Consider the following 22,514-nt stretch of genomic DNA (forward strand, 5'->3'; position numbering starts at 1 on the left):
GAACTAATGAAAGACAAGGAATCAGAAGAGGCCATCGAGTTGGGACCAAACTCTATAGCATAATTTATGCTGAAAGAGCTCTTGGTGGGATCAGGCTGTAGCTCGGTGACCTCCTCCTCGCCTTCCTGTCACCTGACACCCTCTGTCCCAAGAACACCTAAATCCCCAACTTAGGCTCTCCTTCCATTGGACCCCCCTTCAGACATTACCCCAGGTAGAGAAGCACTGCTTTAAGGTACAACTAGTACAAAGTAGAAACTAAACTACCCTGCTTTTCTATTTATCATTCCTTCACAAACAACATGTGTTTTACAAAAATAAACACTAAAAATTAGGAGAATGAAAGTGAAACATGAAACTTACTTCTCCAAACTCAAATTCAAAGCCTTAGAAAAAACCAGTTCTACTGGGCAATGAACTACTAATTTAATCATTTTAATGATTGTTGAAGTATTTTCACTGTTTAAACCAAAAACCTTGAAAAAGATGAGAGGCCAAAAAAAAAAAAAACAAAAAAACAAAAAAAAAAAGAAAAAGATGAGAGGCCATGAGCCGTCTCTTCCCACCCTCCGACGTGAACTTCACACATCCTTCATTAATAGAAATGCTGACCATATTAAACAATCCTTCTGTGGAATCTGTCCCAACACAAGTCTGAGTGGCTGTTTCCTCAGCATCTTCAATATCCTGCCTGGATGCACTCACCTGTATTAAAACAAAAGTGGGGGGGAGGGGGGAGATAAAAACAATAAAAGCACTAAAAATACAACTATCCTATTATTTTGGGGATGGAAATTCGTCTGATATATATACTTTACAGTTGCTCAGATCAGCATCTTTTATAGCAATTTAACATAATACATAATTATGGTACAAAACTATACACTGATCTGGGTCACGAAGGAATTTAAATATTATAAACCAAGCCCCTTTTATTATAAACTTATATAAAATCAACATGAACATAGTTCATGACATGATGTGCTAAATCAGTCTCAAGAAATTCAACAATTATTCTACCTCTATACATAAGACATGTACACACAATGCTATATAAAAAGCATATCATCAATCAACTTAGTAGTAAAACAAACTGCAAGCTAAATGTATATTATTAACTATTTTGGTGTACCATAATTCAAGTATCTTGTTTAACATACCACCCAAACCACACCTTTTTTATCTATGTATGACCTTCTTTGTAAACATACTCTAAAATGTCCCTTAAGTATATAAGAAAGACTTTATATACACGCAGTTTGTCACAGAGACACAACCCCAAGTAAGCACTGTGTCAGTATGCCCAACTTCCAGCTCTTCCAAGACCTCACATTGTCCTGCTCGTTACCTTATCAATGCTTTTTTCCCACCAAGGCTTCTCTCTACTTGATAAGAGAAAAACCTGCTTGTCTCCCTCATCCTGAATCACAGCCCTAAGCCCTACTCCAGCTTCTCTCACTAGAAACCTTCATCAAGGTCTCTAATAGCTTCACATCCTTACTATCCACAGCCCTCCAGAAGACAACAAAGAGACCACCATCTAATCGCCAAATCCAAGGACTTTTGCTTTTCTCATCCCCCTTAAAAATGCCAGCACTATCTGATGCTGCTGACCAAACCATCCCTTGGTTTGGATTATATTTTCTTTTTTTGAGATAGTCTCACTCTGTTGCCCTAGCTAAAGTACAGCAGTGTTATCATAGCTCACAGGAACTTCAAACTCCTGGGTTCAAGCAATCCTCCTGCTTCAGGCTTCTGAGTATCTGGGACTACAGATGCATGCCACATGCCTGGCTCATTTTTCTTTTTGTAGAGATGGGTTCCTATTATGTAGATCAGGTTAGTCTCCTGCCTCAGACTCTCAAAATGTTGTGATTATAGACATGAGCCACTGCGCCCAGCTCCATCACCTCCTGACTCTTACACATTGCATCTTTCCATAGGTCTGTTCTCAGTCTTACACCACAGCTACTACTGCTTAGTGAGTACTCCCCAGCTAGCTATCCATCCACTTGCAATTCAACCTGTCGAAAATGGAATTCTTATCTTTCACCCTCCTTGTCTTGAACTTTCTTATTGCCATTAACAGCAACACCAAGATTCTGTTCCACAGGGAGCTGCCTTTGAAGGGCTTCTTTCTTACCCTCTACCTTTCCACAAATCAGTTTAGGAACGTTTTCCTCCACAGTGTCACTAGAATACACTACTTCCTTTCATTACCCCTACACCTTATTGCAGGGCTCATTAAATAAGCAAAAATTTTAACTGTCCTCATTTATAATTTGCATGTGTGAAAAATGTCAAATGCAAAAAAAAAGCACACACAATCTCATCTTGGTATCACTTCCTTAGGAATGCACTCCTAACCTACGAATCCATCAGGTTCTCTAGCCCAGAACAATGCATGTTTCCTTCATAGCATTTTCCACAAGAGTACCTTTACATGTGTAACTATGCATTTAATGCCTCGAGGGAAAGACCTGTCCATCATGACTCAAACCACAAAGATGGAAATTAAAAAAAAAAAATTAAAAGAAATGAAGCAAAGAATGGTGGAATTATAGATTTCTTCCCCATCATTGCTATTAGTGTTTCCACAAACTGTGATTATAATAAATATTAATATAAATGAAAATAAAAAAAAGAAAAACAGATCGTTCAATACTTACATCCAACTTGAGTAGCCTTTCAATAATAAGCTCCAGGATTTCATGCCTCAAGGTTGGAAAATATACACTAATTCGTAGTAAATTATGAACATAACATTCCTAAAGCATAAAACATAAGATAAACATTTCAACAGCCAATAAAGGTTTCATAACTAGGATAAGTAAAAATTATAGAACCTTTTCTTTCAAATATTTAAGTAGAAAAAAAAGACTATCCAGGAATATAGAAATTGTACTGTTTTTATATCTGTATAATTATTCCAATTATTCCTAGTAAACTGAACTTGTAATTTGCATAACTCTATAGTTTTGTGTATATGTTTTTTTTTTTTTTTTTTTGCAGTTTTTGGCCAGGGCTGGGTTTGAACCCACCACCTCCGACATGTGGGGCCGGCGCCCTATTCCTTTGAGCCGTAGGTGCCAACCCTGTGTATGTGTTTTTTAAAGATAGGGTCTTGCTTTGTTGCTGGACTAGAGTGCTATGGTGTCACTTAGCTCACTGCAACCTCAAACTCTTAGGCTCAAAATCCTGTCTAAGCATCTCAAGTAGCTAGGACTAAAGACTCACGCTACCATGCCCCACTAAATTTTCTGTTTTATAGAGACAGGGTCTCATCTCATTATGTTGCTCAAGCAATCTTCTCACCTCAGCCTCCCCAAGTGCTAGTTTAGGTTTGAGCCAATGTGCCCAGCCAGTTTTTAATTTTGATTAGTTTGTTTTAGAGTAGCAGTTTTCCAGTCTCGACCCACAGGAACAGTATTAAAGTGTCGCAACATTGGGAAGGTTGAGAACCACTGTTTTATAGGCAAGGTCTCACTTTGTTGTCCAGGCTGATCCCAAACTCCCGGCCTCAAATGATCCTTCTCTCTTAGCCTCCTGAGTAGCTGGGACTACAAAGGTGCTATTGAGATATAATAATACATAACATAACATTCACCCTGTTAAACTGTACAATTTAACAGCTTTTTTTTTTTTTTTGCAGTTTTTGGCCGGGGCTGGATTTGAACCTGCCACCTCCGACATATGGGGCTGGCACCCTACTCCTTTGAGCCATAGGCACTGCCCCAATTTAACAGTTTTTTTAGTATTCCAGAGTTGTGTGACTATCATAATTAATTTAATTAACATTTTAATCACCCTAAAAAGAAACCCCAGATCCTTTAGTAGGACTTCCCTAGGCAAACCACCACTCTGCTTTCTGTCTCTATGCATTTTTGCCTACAGTAGACATTTGGTTTTTTGTATGGTTTAAAGTTAACTCATTTTGTAACATGCACACCCATTATTACTGAGTTATTTCTTTGGCTATATATACACCCTGTTTTATCTAGTCATCAGTTGCTATTTGCTTCTACTTTGGTATTAGCATTTGCTATTAATATTCACATATGAGTTTTGTGTAGACATATTTTCATTTCCCTTAGGAATAGACCTAGGAGTAGAGTTGTCCAGTCATATTGCAATTCTACAGTTAATGTTTTTGAGGAACACTAAGCTTGTTTTCCAAAGTTGTAGCAACATTTTATATTTTCACTAGGTATGCATGATCATTCCAATGTTTCAATTCCTCTATATCCTCACCAACACTTATTATCATCTATTTTTCTTACTACCGCCATCCCAGCGCAAGTGTGAAGTGATTTTGATTTTCATTTCCCTAATGGCTAACACTGTTGAGCTTCTTCTCTTGAGCTTATCTTGGAGAAATGTCTATTCAGATCCTTTGCCCCTTTTTCTTTTGGGGGGGGGATTGCTGTTGGCAGGGGCTGGGTTTGAACACACCACCCTCAGCATATGGGGCTGGTGCCCTACCCACTGGGCCACAGGCGCCAGCCCCTTTGCCCATTTTTTTTTTTTTGTAGAGACAGAGTCTCACTTTATGGCCCTCGGTAGAATGCCGTGGCCTCACACAGCTCACAGCAACCTCCAACTCCTGGGCTTAAGCGATTCTCTTGCCTCAGCCTCCCAAGTAGCTGGGACTACAGGCGCCCGCCACAACGCCCAGCTATTTTTTGGTTGCAGTTTGGCCGGGGCTGGGTCTGAACCTGCCACCCTCAGTATATGGGGCCTGCACCTTACCGACTGAGCCACAGGCGCTGCCCATTGCCCATTTTTTATATAGACAAGTCCTTTACCAGATACGTTACTTGGAAGTATCTCCTCCTATTATTTGGGATTATTTTTTCATTTTCCTGAGGTTCTATTTTTTTTTTTTTTGTGCTCCAGGTATTAAATATGGAAACTATTGCCTACTCTGACATCACAAAAATTTACATGTGTTTTCTTCTAAGAGTTTTAGCTCATTACATGTAAGTCTTCTATCCATTTATAGTTCATTTTAGTATATGGATAATACACTTTACTCTTTTGTATGTGGATATCAGCTTGTGCCAGTACCATTTGCTGGAAGGCTACTCTTCCCCCATTCAATTGTCTTGTACAGCTAGTTTTTGTAGTCTTATATCCCACAATCATGCTGAACTCATGTATTAGCTCTAATAGGTGTTTTTTTGTTGATTCCTTATAATGACATGTCAAATCATGTCTTGTCTAAGTTCTCTAACTAGACAAGTAGCAACAAGAGCAGACATCTTTGTTTCTTTTCTTTCTTTTTCTTTTTTTTTGAGACAGAGTCTCACTCTAGTGCCATTGCATCATAGCTCACAGCAACCTCAAACTCCTGGGCTCAAATGATCCTCTTGCTTCAGCCTCCTAAGTACCTGGACTATAGGTGTCCACTACAATGCCAGACATCCTTGTTTTATTCTTTATCTTAGGGGAAAGGTTTTGGTCTTTCACCACTGAGTATGTTAGCTTTAACGTCTTGAGGGAAAGAACTGTCTTTTCTGAGTATGTTACCTCCTAGATGCCTTTTATCAGGTTGAGTTTCCTTCTATTTTTGTCATGAAGTTTTTAGTGTTTATCAAACACTTTTTCTGCGTCTACTGAGATGATGATGTGGTTTTTGCCTTTATTATATTGATTGGTATACTATATTAATTCATTTTCAGGTATTAATCAACCTTGAATTCCTAGGATAAATCTTGCTTGGTCATGGCATGTAATTCTTTTTATATGAGTCAATTTTCTAGTATTTGTTGTGTACTTTTCCATCTACAGTCACAAGAGATACAGTGGTTTATGATATTCCATCTGAATCAGAGTACCACAAACATTAGCAAAAGTTATTAACTCCTTAATACATGTAATACCCTATTGAGGAAAAGTAATCTATGCTTAGAAGGCAACCACTATTAATTATTAAAAAACTACACAAATGACAAACCATTGCACAAAAACTTAAGCAGAATTAATCTACAAAAGGGTCTGCTTTCATGTTTAATCAAGTAAGTTATGTTATGTTTACAACTACTGATACATGAAAAATATTATCTTCTAGAAATTCTTATCTGTATGAGCATGAAGCCTGTAAAGATATTTTTGAAATGGACTCTAACCTTGACTTGCACGTAGTAAGCAGAGAAAAAGACACTAGAAATCCCCAGTGGCCATTTGCTTTTTAACAAAAAACCTGTGTCAAATTCTTATACTAGAGCCTGAAATCTAGAAGACAAAACCACTTTTAAGAAAAAGACCTAATGTCTAAAATGAAATCACGTAAAACTTTTCTATTATTTTCCCCATGAAACTATTTCTTACCAATATTCTCTCCGATTTTCGAATGAATGGAAATTTTTCCACCAGTATTGGCATAAGAAACCACGGTGTCCTATTAAAAAAGAATTCAACCAATCCATGTTAATTAGACCTTCTAGGAAAGTAGTATTTCCTTTGTAAAAGCAAATATGAATAGACACACAAAGTCAAACAGGAACCCTAACCCCAAGCAATTGGAACATGAAATGAATGTTCAATTTCGAAGAAAATCTGTAATATATATGTATTACTTAAGGAAAATAAGCTTCCATTAACTTTGATACCAATAGTAAATTAAAGTGGGAACTTTTTTCCAACAAAAGAATAACAGGTCTTCAGTTTAAAACCTAAACATTTCCCACAACACATACATATTTTTAAAAGGGGAAAAATGTATCACCTTAAATTTTCTTTTAACAAATAATAAACTTATAGAGCAGTGGTTCTCAACCTATGGGTTGCGACTCCTTTTGGGGTCAAATGACCCTTTCATAGGGGTCGCCTAAGACCATCCTGCATATCAGATATTTACATTACGATTCATAACAGCAGCAAGATTACAGTTATGAAGTAGCAATGAAAATAATTTTATGGGCTCTGCACCTGTGGCTCAAGCAGCTAAGGTGCCAGCCATATACACCTGAGCTGGTGGGTTCAAATCCAGCCAGGGCCCACCAAACAACAGTGAAGGCTGCAACCAAAAAATAGCCGGGAGTTGTGGCAGGAGCCTATAGTCCCAGCTACATGGGAGGCAGAGGCAGGAGAATCGCTTGAGCCCAGGAGTTGGAGGTTGCTGTGAGCTATGATGCCACAGCACTCTACCCAGGGCAAAGCTTGAGGCTCCATCTCAAAAAAAAAAAAAAAGAGGGCGGCGCCTGTGGCTCAGTGAGCAGGGCGCTGGCCCCATATACCGAGGGTGGCGGGTTCAAACCCAGCCCTGGCCAAACTGCAACAAAAAAATAGCTGGGCGTTGTGGCGGGCGCCTGTAGTCCCAGCTACTAGGGAGGCTGAGGCAGGAGAATCGCCTAAGCCCAGGAGTTGGAGGTTTCTGTGAGCTGTGTGACGCCATGGCACTCTACTGAGGGCAATAAAGTGAAACTCTGTCTCTACAAAAAAAAAAGAAAAGAATTTTATGGTTGGGGGTCACCACAACATGAGGAACTATATTAAAGGGTCGTGGCATTAGGAAGGCTGAGAACCACTGTTACAGAGGGAACCAAAAGCCAACCCCTCTGAAAGAAACCCACAGACCTGAAAAGCTTTTCTTAGAATTGCAATATTTATTCACACGGCATGACACAAACACACACAGGAGTTTCTCACTGAAAATTTATGGATCTTGTATCTGCTGAAGATTAAAGCAAAATTCCTACTGCTGTATAACACGTGGGGGGAAATACGCCATATGACTTTTGAAACACAATTAAAGACAACAAATAGAAAAAAGAAAGAAATGCCATTTTCTTTAGAAAGTGACATTTCATCAACTGGATAAAAAAAGCACAGAGCATATGACTCAAATTTTGATGCCATAAGCTAGTTAATAACTGTTTCCTTGAGAATTAAACACCATTATTCAAATTAAAGAGCAAAAGTATACTCACGATGGGACATATCTTGCTATTATTTGCAAGGCTCTGTGACATGTGTCAAAATTTGCAAGAAGGCCTACAAGGAGAAAAATTGAATATGAACATTAGAACAAAACTGAAAACTGAAAAATTATGTACTTAAACCTATAAAAACTTGCCAATGGAAAGAGAATAATTTATCAGAGAAAAAAATTCCAAGTTACTACAAACCATCAGTGAAAATTAAAAGAACTATTTATAATTAAGTAAGTAATGCACCCAGGCCAACTGATTAATGCCCACTATAACAAAAAGGAGACCATCAAAAGTTGTCATTTGTTGCAGTCTACTTATTACACTAGTTAGCAGTAAAATTTGTCTTTCAACATGCATTCTCTAAAACACAGGGGGCATTCTTTGCATTAATCTTTTTTTTTAAAGAGATTATGTTGTCCCAGCTCGTCTTGAACTCCTGGGCTCAGGAGGGCCCAACTATACTCCCAAGCAACTGGGACTACAGTCATGTGCCATTGCACCTGGCTCTACTTTAATCTCTTTATACTTACTCTCATCTTCATCATCAGAATCTGAAACATCTGCATCACCTTCCTTAATGATCACTCGAGCTTTTAAGAGAAAAAGAAAATATGCTATTCTGTCATTGACATAGAAAATGAACAACTATACAAAAAAAACTATTTTTCCACTGCCCAAACTTAGTACAATAATTTGGTTTACAGTCAGAAGAAAAGTAAAGCAACTTCATCGCTTTTAAAACCTCCTACACGAATTCTGAGACTTCATCAGATGCCCACTAAAGCAAATGGACCATTAAGGAAAAAAAAATTACAGCAACAAATGAATCTAGACATCTCCATAGAGCTCATTATAGAAAACAGACATCTTTTAGAACTCAAACCAACACATGCCTGGAATTTTTCCATGGTGACAGTGTCTCCAACATGTAAGGGGAAGGCAATACGTTAATAAAAAGGTATTCAAATAAAGAAAAATAAACTAAGCAAAGAGCAACTACTTACGAGGTACAAAATGGGAAGCGATCATGCTAAGACAAGGTCTGAGGTAGACAGTCTGTGCTGATACAAGATTACCAAGAAAAGCCAAATATTCCTCCACCACTGTTTGACTTCTTTTCAACCAAGGCAACCTCTAGTGTTAGAAAAGATAAAATAAACATTTTACTGATATACTATTTTCAAAGTAACGAATTACACACTTATAAGTGAATGAATGATAAACTTACCAACAGAATATTGATAAGCTGTTCAAAGTCTTTTGTCAAGGACATGATAGAAGAGCGGAATTCCAGCAGCCAGTTAAGGATCTGGTCATCCTTAAGTTAAACAAAGAAAAGTATTTCCAAAATCAAAAATATGAAACAAAAAACTTATCTACCTTATATCAATCATCTATATTTAAGTTGGTGTGTGGGGCAGGGGTCACAAGTTTGAAAGGAAACCAAAATTGGGTATCAAAAACAGAAAGGTATCACAATAAACATTCCTATTTTAAAAAAAAGTAATCTCGTAACTCTGATATACAGGAAAAAGAATTAAAATGCAATATTCCAGACTGATTTTCTCTGCCCTTGAATAGTGAAAACAACTCAAATGCTAACACCTGGAACTTTTTGAAACTGCAGAAGCACAGCAGATTCAAACATTAGAAGATTAAGGACCAACGGCTGGCTATCTCTATTTCCTCCATATTCGAGCCGACCAGAAAGCATTCCAGGGGTCCTCAAACTTTTTAAACAGGGGTCCAGTTCACTGTCCCTCAGACCGTTGGAGGGCCAGACTATAGTTTAAAAAAAAAAAAACAACTAAGAACAAATTCCTATGCACACTGCACATATCTTGTTTTGAAGTAAAAAACCAAAATGGGAACAAAGACAATCACACCGCCGCATGTGGCCCGCGGGTCATAGTTTGAGGACCCCAGACGATTAATTGAAGTCACCAATAAATGTAATTTTTTCCAAACCTAACCTGTAGCTGTGTTTAAATGTATTAAGATGTGTCCTGTATAAATAAATGAAGGTTTCATGAGATATGTTTTAGGAAATAAGGTTCAATGTAGTTTTTAGTGACATGAGAAAAACTACTATATTTTAAAAAGCCATGTATAAAATGATTATCAGTTATGTAAAATATATCATTTCGATTCATGCATATATACAACATACACAGGAAAAAATTATGAGAAAAAGCACTAAATTTGTGAAAGAAAATGGCTAATGGTCATGAAGATCTAGTAGGGGAAAGAAACAAACAAAAGCAACATAACATCACACGTACAGGGACAGACTGTTTGTAAGGAGTACCACTTGTAAGGAGTACCAATTAGCGCAGGTTTTTCAACCTTATTTATCTCACGGCATGCTTTAATCAATAGTCAAACTCCCATGGCACACACACACACAAAGAATATACTTACTGTGCTCTGAACTTCTTTTGAAAATAATTAGCTATCTTTAAAAAGTTTTGTAGCACACCTAAGATTCTCTTATGGCAGCGGTTCTCGCGACCCCTTTGGACTGTATTAAAGGTTCGCGGCATTAGGAAGGTTGAGAACCACTCTCTTATGGCATACAAGTCTGCTGTGGCACACTAGCTGACAATCATTGATTTAGTGGGACCATACTATGTGCTAGGCAGGGTGCCTGACACTGTACGTACATAACTTTTTCTAACCCTAAAGGAACCAGGTCCAAACCCTTTGTTATAGATCAAGGAAATGGTCTGCCTACTCTCCTGCTGCCTTGCTCCATGCGGTGAAGGAGCTGCCACCTTTTCCTTGCCTTCATTCAACTACTGAGTGCTTTCTAAGCCATATCTATGTGACAAATTTTTCAATGGGATCCACCATTTTCTGATGAAACCCCAACTAACTCTGAAATAAACTAAACTGTATCTTGTTTGCACTACAGTAATTTCATAATGTCTACAACCATTAAAGATAACATTAATGGTAACACAATGAGGAATAAGACACACAGAAAACAAACTAAGTTACACACAAATAAAGATGAACAAGACCTATCCTGAACCCTTTTCACTTAAAAAAGTGCAACAAAACTACAAGGATACTGTTTAAACTGCTCCATTTAAAAAAGTAAACTAGTCACAGACTTTAGGGCTTGAGTACTGAACTACTATGACAAGCAAACTATTTGCAACACTTCTCTCAACTAAGAGATACAATTGGTACACTTTTTGGTATGTCAAGATAACAAGAATGAGACCTGCTGATATAAAATACACAGAGAAAATGGCCCTTTAGATCTGTGAAAGGCAACAGGGGTCAGAAAAAGCTTTAAAGAGAAAAGTAATGCTTTGGCTTTATTTAAACAATAACACGGTATTTTCTGGAGAATATACTCTTACAGAGGGAGAAGCATGTTTACAGATAACTGAAAGCACTGGTGGTTCTGTATGGCTGGCGTACATGGCGAGCAAGCCAACAGAAGAACCTGGGGAGCCAAGAAGAACCAAATGGATCATGGACCTCTACCCCTTACACTCTCCACCCTGCTGACCTCCCCTCCGACCCCTTCTGTTCCATTAACAAAGGGGGAAAAAAGATCATGTAGGGCCTTGTAAGCCAGATGGAGAATTAGAAGATCTGCTGTAAGTGTGGGAAATGGACTTAATGAAACCAAGTGCTTATTGAGAACCAAGGAAAGCTCCAAAAAAGAAGATAACATTTCAGCTGAATCTCAAAGAGTAAGGAGAAGTTTTGCAGATTAAAGCAGTAACAGTAATAAGAATTACTGTAATGCCAGGCACTGTTGTAGGAATTTAACACATAAGGAGGTGAACAAGAACGAACACATGAGGAGGAACAAATAGAAAAATTCAGGAAACATGAAAAACCAAAACATAGGAAACTCCCCCAAGGGACCACGAGGCAGCTACTACAGAAGACTCCACCTGTAAAGAATTAATAGAATTGACAGAAAGGGAATTTAAAGTATGTATGATACGGACAATAAAAGGAATGGACGAGAAAATGGAAAGACAGAACCAAAAGTTGGACAAGAGATATATAGAGTATAGAAAGGATACAGCAGAGCTTATGGAAATGAAGGAGACAATCAGGGAATGTAAAGATGCAGTAGAAAGTATCAAAAATAGGATAGACCATGGAGAAGAAAGAACCTCAGAGCTAGAGGATAAAGTTCTTGAGTTGACCCAGGTAGTTAAAGAGATAGAAAAGAAGAGAGAGAAAGCGCAACAGGTGCTTAGAGAACTATAACACTCCATGAAGCACTCAAACATACGAATAATAGGGATTTCTGAAGGGGAAGAAGATTGTACCAAAGGAATGGAAGCTCTACTGGAGACAATCATAAATGGAAACTTCCCAAGTTTTTCTAAAGACGCTAACACACTCCTTTCAGATGGAATATTGAACCCTAGGTCATCTCAACTCAAACAGAGCTTCTCCAAAGTCAAGATGAAACAAAAAATTCTGCAAGCAGAGGCAGAGACATTAGGAACACAGCCAACTTTTCAACTGAAACCTTCCAAGCCAGAAGAGCATGCTCATCCACCTTCAACATTCTTAAACAAAAACAATTTACAGCTTAGAATTCTGTATCCTACTAAACTAAGCTTCAAAATTGATGGAGAAATCAAATCTATTGCAAACATACAAGCACTGAGGAAATTCGCCATAAGACCAGCTCTACAGGAAACACTGAGACCCTACTCTCAACACTGACCACCGCAATGGACCAGCAGCAAAGTAAACACCCAAAAGCTACAGGTCAAAACATAGCTTCCACAGTGGCACAAAAGATAAAATAAAACAGACTTTCACAAAATAAGATGAATAGACCTCTACCACCCTTATCAATTCTCTCAACAACTGTCGATGGGCTGGGCGCCATGGCTCACGCCTTTAATTCTAGCGCTCTAGAATGCCAAGGCGGTTGGATTGCTTGAGCTCACGAGTTCAAGACCAGCTTAAACAAGAGCGAGACCCCATCTCTACTAAAAATAGAAAATCAGAGGCAAGAGGATTGCTTGAGCCCAGGAGTTAGAGATTGTTGTGAACTATGATGCCATGGCACTCTACACCCAGGGTGACAGCTTGATACTCTGGTCTCAAAAATAAAAAAGTCAATGGACTGAAAGCACCACTGAAGAGGCACAGGCTGGCTGATCGGATAAAAAAGCACAAGCCATCCATATGCTGTCTCCAAGAGACACACCTAGCCTTGAAGGACAAATCAAGACTCAGGGTTAAGGGATAGAAAACAGTATTTCAAGCAAATGGAAATCAAAAGGAAGGAGGGGTTACAATCTGATTTTTAGAAACAAGCAGATTTAAAGCAACTAAACTTAAAAAAGACAAAGAAGGACACTTTATACTGGTCAAAGGAACAATACAACATGAAGGCATTTCAATTTTAAATATGTATGCACCCAATTTAAATGCTCTCAGATTAATAAAACAGACCTTGATGGGTCTGAGCAATATGATATCCCATAACACCATAAAAATTGGGGACTTTAACACCCCTCTGAGAAATCTAGACAGATCCTCTAAACAGAAACTAAACAATGATACAAAGGACTTCAATGTAACCTAGAACAAATGGGATTAATAGACATATATAGAACACACCATCCCAAAGGTAGGAAATATATGTTTTTCTCATCAGCCTATGGTATGTACTCCAAAATCGACCACATCCTAGGATACAAATCAAACTTCAGCAAAATTAAAATAATAGAAATTATACCTTGTATCTTTTCAGACCACAAGGCAATGAAGGTGGGAACTCAACTACAACAAAAACATTCATCCCCAGAGAGACTTGGAAATTAAACAACCTTATGCTGAATGACAGCTGGGTTCTGGGAGATAAAAGAGGGCAATTGTTCAATTTCTCAAACATAACAATGAAACAGTTTTAAGAGGGAAATTTATCACATTAGATGTCTACATTCGAAAAACACATCAACAAACTCATGAACCATCTTATGACTGGAAAAAGAAGAACAATTTAATCTCGAACCCAGCACAAAAAAAGAAATAACCAAAATTAAATCAGAGATGAATGAAAATGAAAACAAAAGAATCATTCAGAAAATTACAAAACAGGCCAACCGTGGTAGCTCATCCCTGTAATCCCAGCACTTGGGAGGCCGAGGTGGGTGGATAGCCTGATCTCACAGGTTCAAGAGTAGCCTGAGCTAGAGTGAGACCCCATCTCTAAAAAATAGCCAGGCGTTGTGGCAGGTGCCTGTAGTCCCAGCTGCTTGGGAGGCTGAGGAAAGAAAATTGCTTAAGCCCAAGAGTTTGAGGTTCCTGTGAGCTATGACGCTACAGCACTTACTAAGGGTAACAGACTCTGTCTCAAAAAAAAAAAAGGAAAAAGAAACAAAAAGGTGGTTTTTTGTGAAAATAAAATTGATAAATCTTTGGCCAGATTAACTAGAAACAGAAAAGTAAAATCTCTAATAAACTCAATCAGAAATGATAAAGGGGAAATAACAACAGGTGCCACAGAGATACAAGAGATCATTTCTGAGTATTACCAGAAACTCTATGCCCAGAAATTTGACAATGTGGAGGAAATGAATCAATGCCTGGAATCACACCCTCTCTCTAGAATTAATTAAGAATAAATAGATCTCTTGAACAGACATTTCAAGAAGTGAGATTGAAGAAACAATAAAAAATCTCCCCCCCAAAAAATGCCCTGGTCCAGATGCCTTGTATCAAACCTTCAAAGAGCTTATACCTATGCTGCAGAAATTACAAAACATTGAGAAGTAAGGAATCTTCCCCAATGTGTTCTATGAAGCAAACATTACCCTGATACCAAAATCAGGAAAAGACTCAACTAAAAAGGAGAACTTCAGACCAATTTCACTAATGAATATAGATGCAAAAAATTCTCAATAAAATCCTCGCCAACAGATTACAGCTACACATTAAAAAAATCAATTCATCACAATCAAGTAGGTTTCATCCCAGAGATGCAAGGCTGGTTTAACATATGCCAGTTTATACGTAATTCACCACATCAACATAAGCAAAAACAAAGACCATATGATCCGCTCAATAGATGCAGAAAAAGCATTCAATAAAATTCAGCATCCTTTTCTAATTAGAACTATTAAGACACAGGTGACACATTTCTTAAACTGATTGAAGCCATGTATGACAAAACTACAGCTAATATTATACTGAATGGAATAAAACTGAAAGCTTTTCCACTTAGAACTGGAACCAGACAAGGTTGTCCTCTATCACCACTACTATTCAACATAGTGCCAAAAGTTCTACCCAATACAATTAGGCAAGAGAAGAAAATAAAGGTCATCAAAATGGGTGTAGGAATTCAAACTCTCACTCTTTGCCAACGGTATGATCTTATACTTAAGAGAACCCCAGAGATTCAACAAGACTCCTGGAAGAAATTAAAAAATACAGCAACATTTCAGGATATAAAATCAATGCCCACCAATCAGGAGCCTCTGCATATACCAGTAACAGCAAAGATGAGATGCCAGTTAAGAACACAATTCCCAGCCAGGCATGGTGGCTCCCACCTATAATCCTAGCACTCTGGGAGGCAGAGAGACATGGATACCTTGAGCTCACGAGTTCAAGACCAGCCTAAGCAAAAGCAAGACTCCATCTCTACTAAAAATAGAGAAACTGAGGCAAGAAGATCACATGAGCCTGAGTTGGAGATTGCTGTAAGCTATGACGCCATAGCACTCTAGCCAGGGTGACAGCTTGAGACTCTGTCTCAAAACAAACAAAAAAAAGGACACAATTCCCTTCACAGTAGCTTCAAAGAAATTGAAATACCTAGTTATATACATAACAAAAGAGGTGAAGGACCTCTACAAAGAAAATTATAAAACTCTAAGAAAAGAAATAGCAGTAGATATTAACAAACAGAGGAACTCATGCTTATGGCTGGGAAGAATCAACACTGTCAAAATGTTTATACTTCCCAAAGCAATCTACAGATTCAATGCAACCCCCATTAAAATACCAACAACAAAGGGTGGCATCTGTGGCTCAAGGAGTAGGGCGCCGGTCCCATATGCCGGAGGTGGCGAATTCAAACCCAGCGCTGGCCAAAAACCAAAAAAAAATAAAATTAAATTAAAAAAAAAAAAAATACCATCAACACGGCTCAGAACCCATAGCACAACAGTTACAGAAGCAGCCACATACACCGAAGTTGGCGGGTTCAAACATAGCCCGGTCCAGCTAAAACAACAATGACAACTACAACAAAAAATAACTGGGTGTTGTGGCAGGCGTCTGTAGTCCCAGCTACTTGGAAGACTGAGGCAAGAGAACTGCTTAAGCCCAAGAGTTCGAGGTTGCTCTAAGCTGTGATGCCAAAGCACTCTACTGAGAGTGGCACAGTGAGACTGTGTCTCAAAAAAAAAAAACAAAACAAAACAAAACATCAACACATTTTCAAAATTTGGAAAAAATAATTCGTTATTTTTTGTTAGTATTTTTGTTTTTTTTGAGACCAAGTCACTTTGTCACCTTTGGTAGAGTGCCATGGTGTCATAGCTCATTATTTTTTGTTGGTGTTTTTGTTTTTTTGAGACAGTCTCACGTTGTCACCTTTGGTAAAGTGCCATGGTGTCATAGCTCACAGCAACCTCAAACTCTTGGGCTCAAGAGATTCTCTTGCCTCAGTCTCCCAAGTAGCTGGGATTATAGGTGCCCACACAACTCCTGGCTATTTTTAAGAGATGGTTCAGGCTGGTCTCAAAGCTCACAGCAACCTCAAACTCTTGGGCTCAAGAGATTCTCTTACCACAGCCTCCTGTAGCTGGGACTACAGGCACCTGCCACAATGCCTGGCTATTTTTAAGAGATGGTTCAGGCTGGTCTCAAACCTGTGAGCTCAGGCAATCCACCCACCTCGGCCTCCTAGAATGCTAGGTTTACAAGTGTGAGCCACAGTACCTGACCAATTCTTCTTTTTGTATGGAACCAGAAGAAACCCCATATAGCCAAGGCAATTCTTAGTAAAAAAAAAACACAAAAAACAAAAAACAAAGCCAAGAGTATCACCCTACTGGACTTTTGGTTATACTACAAGGCCATAGTGATCAAAATAGTATGGTATTGGCACAAAAACAGAGATATTGACATTTGGAACTGAATAGAAAACAAGGAGATGAAACTAACATCTTACAGCCACCATCTTTGGTAAACCAAACAAGAACATACACTGGGGAAAAGAATCCCTATTCAATAAATGATGCTGGGAGATCTGGATAACTACATGTTACTGAAACTGGACCCACACCTCTCATCACTTATAAAAATTGATTCAAGATGGATAAAAGATTTAAATCTAAGACATGAAACAACAAAAATCCTTGAAGAAAGTGTGGCGAAAACACTTGAAGATATTGGCCTGGAGAAAGATTTTATGAAGAAGACCTCTGTGGCAACTGCAACAACAACAAAAATAAACAAATGGGACTTAATTAAACTAAGAAGATTCTGTGCAGCTAAGGAAACAACACCCAAAGTAAACAGACACCTTCGGAATGGGAAAAGTTATTTACATATTATGAATCGGACAAAAGCTTGATAATTAGGATCTATAGAGAACTCAAATTAATAAAAACAAAAACAAAACGGACCCAATAACACCATATGTCACTGGGCAAGTGACATGAATAGAACCTCCTCTAAAGTAGACAGACGAATGGCTAACAAACATTCGAAGAAATGCTCATCGTCTCTAATCATCAAAGAAATGCCAAATCAAAACCGAGGTATCAGTGAGAGTGGCCTACGTCACAGTCTCAAAGCTGCAGATGCTGGTGTGGATATAGAGAGAAGAGAATACTTTTACACTACTGGTGAGACTGCAAACTAATACAACCTTTTTGGAAGGAAGTATGGACAATCCTCAAAGAACTCAAATGAGACTTCCCATTTGATCCTGCAATCCCATTACTAGGCATCTACCCAGAAGAAAAAACAATCATTTTATCATACGGACATTTGCACTAGACTGTTTATCACAGCTCAATTTGCAATTGCCAAAATGTGGAAACAGCCTAAATGCTCACCAACCCAGGAATGGATTAATAAGCTATGGTGTATGTATACCATGGAATACTATTCAGCCATTAAAAAAGATGGAGACTTTACATCTTTTCTATTAACCTGGATGGAGGTGGAACACATTATTCTTAGTAAAGCATCACAAGAATGGAGAAGCAAGAATCCAAGGTACTCAATTCTAATATGAAGGCAGCAGATGAGCAAATACAAGGGGGGAAGTAGGGGAATTAGCAAGTGGGGAGAGGGGAGGAAGAAGGGGAATAGAGGGTCAGAGTGTATGGCACACCTCTTGTGGGCAGAACACAATTATAAGAGGGATTTTATCTAACAAATGCAATCAGTATAACCCAATTCTTTGTACCCTCAAGGAATCCCGAACAATAAAAATAAAAAGAATTTAACACATATTAACTCATTTAATCCTTACAACCATCCCATGAGGTAGGCACTACAATTTTTTTTTTTTTTTTGAGATAGAGTCTATGTCGCCCTCAGTAGAGTGCTATGGCATCACAGCTCACAGAACTTCAAACTCTTAGACGTAAGCAATTCCCTTGCCTCAGCCTCCGAAGTAGTTGGGACTACAGGTGCCTGCCACAACGCCTCGCTATTTTTTGTTGCAGTTGTCAGTGTTGTTTAGCTGGCCCAGGCCAGGTTTGAACTTGCCAGTGTCGGTGTTATAACCACTGTGCTACCGGCAGGGAGCCAAGGTAGGTTCTATTGATTCTCATTTTAGAGATAAGGATGCTGAAGCACAGTTACTTAATCTTGGTCACACAGCTAGTGAGGAGGTAAATAATGTAGCCAGAGCCTATGGTCAAATACACAGCAAATAAAGAGGACTTCCTCCAGCCAGAAAGAAAAGGCATATGCAAAGGCATAAAGATGAAAAGTGGCAAATTCAGGGAATAAAATATCTAGCAAGAGTGAATACAAAAAAAATGTTGCAGGCCCTAAGTTGATATATATATTTTCCATATGATGGCAGCCACTGTTAGCCTAAGAAACCATTACATAAGGGCACTGCTGGACAGGCCCTGGCAGGGCTGGATAAGCCCATGTGCCATCATCTAGAGTTGTTTATTCATGTACAAGGCCTTCTGTTACAAGGTTGAGACCAGATGCTCCAATGACCATGGTCCCAGGACAGTCCCTTAGAAAGATGGAAGGCTAGGGACAGGGCTATTCAATAGCAATCACAAACTTCAGGTGTTCTGAGAAAGTTATGGAGTGTTCTGCCAAGACTTAGGCCAGCTGCCAGGCACCTAGCCTATGTGGCCTCTGCTCCTCTGATAGCTCCAACACTGATATCTGCAGCCCCTTCTGCCCCCATCCTAACTCCAGACCTGGAGTATTAACTATAAATTTAATCCAGGGTAAGAATGCTTTGAAAATGTTATGACTTTGAGATGGGGGATAGGCCAAACACAGTGGCTCACACCTGTAATCCTAACACCCTGGGAGGTCAAGGAGGGTGGATTGCTTGAGCTCACCAGTTTGAGACTAGCCTGAGCAACAGTGAGCCGTTTCTTTTTTTTTTTTGTAGAGACTGAGTCTCACTTTACCGCCCTCGGTAGAGTGCCATGACGTCACACGGCTCACAGCAACCTCCAGCTTTTTTTGGGCTTACACAATTCTCGTCTCAGCCTCCCCAGCAGCTGGGACTACAGGCGCCCACCACAATGCCCGGCTATTTTTTGGTTGCAGTTTGGCCGAGGCCGGGTTTGAACCCGCTACCCTCGGTGTATGGAGCTGGCACCCTAGTCATTGAGCCACAGGCGCCACCCAGTGAGCCTGTTTCTAGCAAAAAAAGAAAAACTAGCCAGGCCTGGTGGTTGGTGCCTCTGGTCCCAGCCACTCAGGAGGCTGAGACAAGAGGATCACTTAAGCCCAGGAGTTTGAGGTTGGTTTGAACTATAATGCCACGGCACTCTAGCCTGGGGCAACAGAGTGAGACTGTCTAAAAAAAAAATGTAGGTGGACATTGTGGAACCTTGTAATGCATGAGAAGGAATCTGTTTATGCATACTATGATGATTAATAACACTGCTGATTACTTGCTTTTACTGTGAGACTATAAAAGTAACAAAGGGAAAACAGGAGAGCCTAACAGCTCTTTGAGAAGATATCCTTGCTGTTCTCTGGAATTGCTGGCTTTTCTGTAAGTGAAACTGTTGATCTCTCATCCACTTCTCCATTAGCTTGGGTGACAGGCAGACGGACTCATTGGTCTGGCAACACATATACATAAAGTTTTTCAGTACAGAAATGGCATGCTTACACTTGTGCTTTTATAGAGATGATGATTTAAGCTACATTGTTGAGGGTAAACTAGGAGGTGGGGGGTGCTCAGGTATGAGACAGAGGAGAATTGGAAACTAGGTTACCAAGAAATACCCTCATATCCATTCAATGGATACCCTCATATACATTCATTTACCAAGACTTTGTAACAATTCCGGGTAAATGCATCTACCAGGAAGTTAATAAACAAATCAAGAACCCACAAACACAAACTTAGTATTTAGGACACAGGCAGATTTCGAAGCTATGAGGGAAGATAAGGAGATCACACAGCAAGAATCTGTAGAGAAAAGGTTCAAGTTTGGAAGTCCCATCAACACCAAATTTAAAAACAGCCTATAATCAGCTGGGTGCGGCAGCTCACACCTGTAATCCTAGCTCTCTGGGAGGCTGAGGGAGGAGGATTCCTTGAGTTTGGGAGTTCCAGACCAGCCTGAGCAAGAGCCAGACCCTGTCTCTACTAAAAATAGAAAAATTTTATGCCGGAGGTGACGGGTTCAAACCCAGCCCCGGCCAAAAAAAAAAAAAAAAATAGAAAAATTAGCTGGGTGTTGTAGCAGACACCTACAGTCCCTGCTATTCAGGAGGCTGAGAAAGGAGGATCACTTGAGCCTTGGAATTTGAGGTTGCTGTGAGCTAGGCTAACACCATGGCACTCTAGCTTGGGCACCACAAGCTAGACTCTGTCTCAAAAAAAAAAAAAAAAAAAAAAAAAAAGAGCCTATCATGAGAGTGATTACAGAATGATCAAAAAACAGGAAGATTAGATATTGAAGGGAAGGTTTTAAGAAATGGGGAACCAGCTGGGCACAGTGGGTCACGCTTGTAATGCTAGTACTCTGGCAGGCTGAGGTAAGAGGATTGCTTGAGCTCAGGAGTTCAAGACAGGCCTGAGCAAGAGCAAGACTCTGCTTCTAGTAAAACTAGAAAGATTAGCTGGGTGTTCTGGTGTGCAACTGTAGTCCCAGCTATTTGGGAGGCTGTGGCAAGAGGACTGCTTAAGCCCAAGATTTTGAGGTTGCAGTGAGCTATGATGACCCCATGGTACTCTACCCAAGGCGACAGAAGGAGACTCTTGCCTCAAAAAACAAAAAGCGAGTGTCTGACAGAATTAACTGCTACAAAGAATTAGTATGAAGCTGAAAAGAAGTTCGCTAGATTGGCATGTAAAAAAAAAAAAAAACACTGGTAAACTTTGTCAGGGTAATTACAAGTCATAAAAACAGTGGGCATAAATGTGAATGAGAAATGATAAAGTCCAAGCTGCAAGCAGGAACAAAATGACTGTTAACAATTACAAAGTTCTTACTTTGGGTTAAGGGCTATTCAAGACGTTTTGTGTACATTACTTCATTGAATCATCTTTTACAATCTCCATAAAAAAAAAAACCTTTTGTTTTCCTGATTTTACAGAGAAAAATAGAGGCAGATAGGTAACAACAGAATTGAGATTTTATCCCAGGCAATTTGATTCCCCCATCATGGTAATAAATTTTTCTTTCCACAATTTGGCAGTAAAGGAAGAAAAGTAAAACAAAATATGTTGAGTTGTTACTACATGACAGATACATATCTTGAACTTGGAAATGCTAAAAGAGTAATAGCTTGAAAGTCAAGTCAATTTTGGTTGTATTTTTTGTTTTAGCCTTAGAGATACATGAGAATTGCATGCAGCACAGAGGAAAATAGAAGAAAGGAAGGAGTAAAGCATAGTCTCTCAACAGGCCTGGTGGTTCACAGGTGATCAAATTGCCTGGGATAAAAACCCAGTTACTGGGGAGGCTGAGATAGGAGGATTATTGGCTTGTGTGAGGCTGCATTGCACATTGTGAGATACTTAGCAGTATCCCTGTCATCCATGCGTAAGACACCAGTAGCACCCCCTCCAACTGTGACAACCAAAAATGTCTCCAGCCAGTGCCAAGTGCCCTAGCCAGCAAAGCTAGCCCTGTTGAGAATCACTGGATTAAAGAAAGAAGGGTTCATGGAGAGGACAAGTTCTGGAAGAAGGAGTAGAACAAAAACGCAAAATAATGTCTGTACAAAATGAAATTAACTTTGCTAATGAAGATCAAACATAAATTGATTACCTTTATGTCTGGATCTGACAACTGATTCTTCAACAACTCAAAGTCATTTGTCTCACCCTAAAGAAAGAGAAAAATAAAGTTATGCTTGCTTTGGTTTCCTGTTAAATATCAACAG

At 39.1% G+C, this 22,514-nt stretch overlaps 1 protein-coding gene across 3 annotated transcripts in view; it reads right to left on the reverse strand.

Annotated features, from left to right (window-relative positions):
- The window catches only part of RRN3 (RRN3 homolog, RNA polymerase I transcription factor), a 44,870-nt gene that overhangs the window by 14,274 nt on the left and 8,082 nt on the right, over positions 1-22,514 (reverse strand). For all 3 annotated transcript variants that reach the window (XM_053555446.1, XM_053555448.1, XM_053555447.1), the window contains 8 exons: positions 22,400-22,456; positions 9,163-9,252; positions 8,939-9,068; positions 8,465-8,524; positions 7,932-7,995; positions 6,331-6,400; positions 2,670-2,768; positions 613-705 (listed from right to left, as the gene is read on the reverse strand). In XM_053555446.1, coding sequence (XP_053411421.1) covers positions 613-705; positions 2,670-2,768; positions 6,331-6,400; positions 7,932-7,995; positions 8,465-8,524; positions 8,939-9,068; positions 9,163-9,252; positions 22,400-22,456 — 663 coding nt within the window. The remainder of the gene's footprint in view (positions 1-612; positions 706-2,669; positions 2,769-6,330; positions 6,401-7,931; positions 7,996-8,464; positions 8,525-8,938; positions 9,069-9,162; positions 9,253-22,399; positions 22,457-22,514) is intronic.

The sequence above is a fragment of the Nycticebus coucang genome, chromosome 12 (genome assembly GCF_027406575.1).
Source record: "Nycticebus coucang isolate mNycCou1 chromosome 12, mNycCou1.pri, whole genome shotgun sequence".
In the NCBI taxonomy this organism is placed as follows: Eukaryota; Metazoa; Chordata; class Mammalia; order Primates; family Lorisidae; genus Nycticebus; species Nycticebus coucang.